This window comes from Triticum dicoccoides, chromosome 7A (genome assembly GCF_002162155.2).
Source record: "Triticum dicoccoides isolate Atlit2015 ecotype Zavitan chromosome 7A, WEW_v2.0, whole genome shotgun sequence".
In the NCBI taxonomy this organism is placed as follows: Eukaryota; Viridiplantae; Streptophyta; class Magnoliopsida; order Poales; family Poaceae; genus Triticum; species Triticum dicoccoides.
This window is the reverse complement of record NC_041392.1, coordinates 81,491,133-81,495,350: the sequence shown is the minus strand read 5'-3', so window position 1 is coordinate 81,495,350 and position 4,218 is coordinate 81,491,133. Positions and strand designations below refer to the sequence as shown.

Below are 4,218 nucleotides of genomic sequence, written 5' to 3'. Positions count from 1 at the left end.
GAGCGGCGTCGCCCTCCCGTAGCGGCCCGCTCGGACGCATGCGACGAGGTCGAAGATGTGCAGGTTGACGCGGGTGGACAGCTCGTCCCTCAAATGGTGCACGGACCTCCCCCTGAAAGGGAAGGCATCCCAGCCTTCCTCCTCGGCGTAGAACCCCTCTCCGTTCGCCCGCACGAACCGGATTGTCCGCCACACCCCCGGCCTGAGCCCGAACCAGTCGCCGGGGGGCTGCAGTAGGAGCCACAAACAACGATGGTTATGTTCAGGAGCAGAGATCAAGAACCATGGTTATGTTCAGAAGAAGTCAAGAAACGGAGCAACGGCAAGAACAGAACCAGAAATTGCTCCCCAACTAATGAAATGAAAGTAACTAATGAAAGAAGCGGGTCATGGCGAACTCACGCGAACAGGATAATGAGGGATAGGCACATCCATTCTGGAGGGGACGGTCTGGAGGGTCCAGCACATCATGGTGCTGGTGTTGTTGGCGTCGTCGACGCTGACGCGGGTGTTCCAGGGGAGGTGCCTGCCGTTGGCGCGGAGGTACCGGCCGCCGGCGTTGCGTAGCATGACGTCCCCGCCGGAACCCGCCTCCACGGCCCGCCACATGATGGCCCCCACCTCCGGCTGGTCGTAGTCGCGCAGCTCGGCGCGGAAGCCGAGGTGGCCGAGCGCGAGCGGCGCCCGCGTGGCCGTGGCGGCGAGGTAGCGGCCGTAGGCGGCGCTGTGGAGGAGCAGGTACGTGCCGTCTTTGCCTCGGTAGATGTGCACCGTCCACGCCGTCTCCAGCGTCGCGCGGCGACTGCGGAGGGAGACGCTCCGCCCGTCGTCGTTGGCGTGGAGGTAGGTGCCGTGCACGCGGCTCCGCAGCCGCACGTGCTGCCTGTCGTGGAACCTGTCCATCGCTCGCCGGCGCTGGAGAGCAGAGGCGGTGGGCGCTGCTGCGCGGTGGAGAGAGGTGGGGTTTCTTGGGGCTCCGGCGAGCTCTGTTGGCTGTTGGTTGAGGCGGTTACGCCGGGCGCCAACGCGAAGGCGGGTATTTGAAGGTGCCTGACACCATCGCCGTCCAGGGCTTTGGGTTTCGGCCCGTTTACTCGGCCCGGCCCACACTCCCGAGAAAGGCCTCGCTTGCGATCCCCAAACAGGGAGCTCCTATTGGACGCTCTTTGCGTCAAATTGGTGGCCAGACGCACAGGGGCAGCTCGACTGGGCCGGCCCATGAAGCTTCACCGCGGGACGAAAAAATGGCAAAAAGAAAGTCAGGCGCGATGAGGATTCGACCCTGTGACCAAGTGCTTGCGACCGCGCACACGTCGCCAACACAGTAGACTAGCACAGTTGGTTAAAAAGCAGCGCACGTATTAAAGAACTAAACCTGACTTGTGCACTGTAGCGAACAGTAACCAATTACTGCAGTGAAACCAAAATTACGTGTTGTATTGATTTGTTTTAAAGTATAGTTTCTTTGAATGCGTCTCTTTAAAAATGTGCGCACATTCTTTTAATTCATGAAAAAGTAGAGACAAGAACATTTTTCGAATATGTGATTTTTTCTTTGAAAAGACAGAAATTGTTTTTGTGATAACGTGAACAATTTTTTGAATTTGTGAACAAATTATGAAATTCCAAACAAATTTGAAACAGTGTGAACAAATTATGAAATTCCAAAGAAATTGTAACCGCGAACATTTTTTGAATATGTGAACAAATTATGAAATTTCAAACAAATTTGAAACCGTGAACATTTTTTGAATTTGTGAACTAATATTTGAAAAATGGAATATTTCGTGATATTCTGAACAAAAATTCAAACAGCAAACATTTTTTGAATTGGTGAAAAAAAAATTAAAAATGGAAAATTTCGTGAAAGTATGAACAAAATTTTATAAGCACAGTTTTTAAAAAAAATACTTGAACATTTTCTAAATTTCTTTCCAAATTTTGAAAACGTGAACATTTTTTGAAAATGTGAATTTTTTTTGTTTGAAAAACACGAACAATTTTCGAAAATTGGGAACAAATGTGAAATCTAAAAGCTATTTTGAAAATTTGAACAAATTTGAAAACGCGAACATCTTTTGAAAATCACGAGCAAATTTTGAAAAATGGGGACAAATGTGAAATTCCAAAACTTTTTGAAAATTTGAACAAATTTGAAAATGCGTACATTTTCTGAAAATCACGAACAAATTTTGAAACACCAAACACATTTTGAAACACAAACAAATTTTGTACATCTTTTTGAAAAGAACGGAATGTTATTTGAAACCTGAACAAAAAAAAACAAACATTTTTTATAAAAAGACGAATAAAGTATTGAATATATTGAACTTTTTTGAAATTCCGATATTTCTAAAACAAAAATAAAATATAGAAAGAAAGAAACAGGAAAACGAAAAACGAAAAAACGTGAAAGAAAGGAACATATAATAGGAGATATCCTTGCACTTACAGGACAATAGTGTTGTTAAGGTCGAGTGGCTAGACTCTCATCTCCAGAAATGGGAGGCTTGAGGTTCGAGTATTCCCTCTCTTCTTTTTCTAGCGATTTTCTCTGTACGATGCATCCGACATGGGCCGGCCCACGAACGGTCGATGGGTGTGCGGCAGGTCGACATTTTGCCGCAAAATGCGGCGAATAGGGAATTCCCCCAAACACGCGCGTGGCGGCGGCGGCCGGCAGCGCCCCAGCGCGCCGGCGCGGCGAAGAATTAGCCGGTGGCATTGCTTCCTCTCCTTGCCCTGCCCCGGCACGCCCTCCCGACACCAGCAAAGCGAGGTAGAGCGACAATGGTGAGGAGGCAAACCACCATCAGATCCGGCGAGAATGCTGTTGCTTGCTGTCCTCTGCCCTGTGCTAGCCTCTGCTGCGTGTGCGTGCGCTGACACCTGGTGGTGTGATGGTGTTTGTCCTAGCCTCATCTGATCTCAGTTTCTCATTATTTTGATGTTTCCCTTTGTCTTCTGTAATTGTGGTCATGTGGAGTTATCAATTGTTGTAAAATTGTGTGAGAGCAACTCCAACGTAATGACCCAAACGGACACGAATTTTGTCCGCATTTTGTCCGTTTAGGTCGCATATCCGCCTAGCAGACATGAGGCGGACGGGGGCTGGCGGTGGATGAGCCCAACGCAAGGTCAAAAAGCGGACACGCAAAGGAGCGGAGGAGGAGTCCTCGACGGAGGCGCTGCTGGCCTGGAGCTACGGCGGGAGCTCGTCCTCTACCTCCCGCAGGGCCACCTCGACCACCTCGGTGCTGCGCCCGCGCCGTCGTCGCCCGGCCCCAAGCTCGCTCCGCCGCGCCCGGCCCGAGCTCGCTGCGCCGTGGCCCAGGTGTGGCGCGGCAAGGAGCCCGACGGCGACTGACCCCGCGGCGGCCAGCCGACAGTGGATAGACACGCCAATGGCGACCCCGCGCCCGGCGAACACGGTGACCTGGACCGCGGCGAGCGCGAACCCGCCGTCCCCACTCCCCTCAACCACCGGAAGCCGCGACACGAGCGAGTAGAGCCGGGCGACGTCCCAGGGCCCGTCGCCGGAGAGCTCGTCAAAATCATCCTCGCTCTCGGCGACGGTGAGCTGGACGGTGTCACCGCCCCCTCCTCCCGCGGGCAAGAAGAACTCGTACCTGGCGCCATCCGAGCAGGGTCGGACGCGGCTGGGGAGCGGGTAGAAGTCCCGCAGCGTGGCGGAGAGGGAGGAGATCCAGCGCAGCGCGGGCCGGTGAAGATCCAGGGCAAGTCGAAGAAGGTGAGCGGCAGCGCGCGGCCGCCCCCGCCGGCCTCCGCCGCGACGGCGAGCGTGTCGAGGACCCTGGTGGCCATGGGAGGGAGCTCGATTCCCTCCCCGAGCTCTGGTCCAGGAACGCCGCGCCCGGCCCCGAGCTCGCCGCCGCCGTAGCTAGCTTATGCGGCCCTCGATTTGTGGGAAGAAAAGGGGAAGGCGCGGGTCGCTGATTTGTGGGGCCATGGCGGACACGAGAGGCCACCAGGCGGATGGGAGCGGACGATGGGAGCGCTCGCTTTTGTCCGCCGCGGACCCATTTGTTTCCATATTTGCGTTCAATTTGGGTTCGGGACGGACAGTAAGCGGACAGCGGGCGGACGCCATGTCCGTTTGGGTCGCCTCGTTGGGCCTTCTTTTCTGTCCGGATTTCCCAAACGGATAAAATGGGTCGCCCCATTGGAGTTGCTCTGATGTGGCATTCGTGTTTTGGC

At 53.9% G+C, this 4,218-nt stretch overlaps 1 protein-coding gene across 1 annotated transcript; it reads right to left on the bottom strand.

Annotated features, from left to right (window-relative positions):
• Positions 1–387: 387 nt before the first annotated feature.
• Positions 388–903, bottom strand: LOC119333148. Its single transcript, XM_037606151.1, has one exon. The coding sequence runs from the start codon at positions 901–903 to the stop codon at positions 388–390; it is 516 nt and encodes a 171-aa protein (XP_037462048.1).
• Between the last annotated feature and the right edge of the window lie 3,315 nt (positions 904–4,218).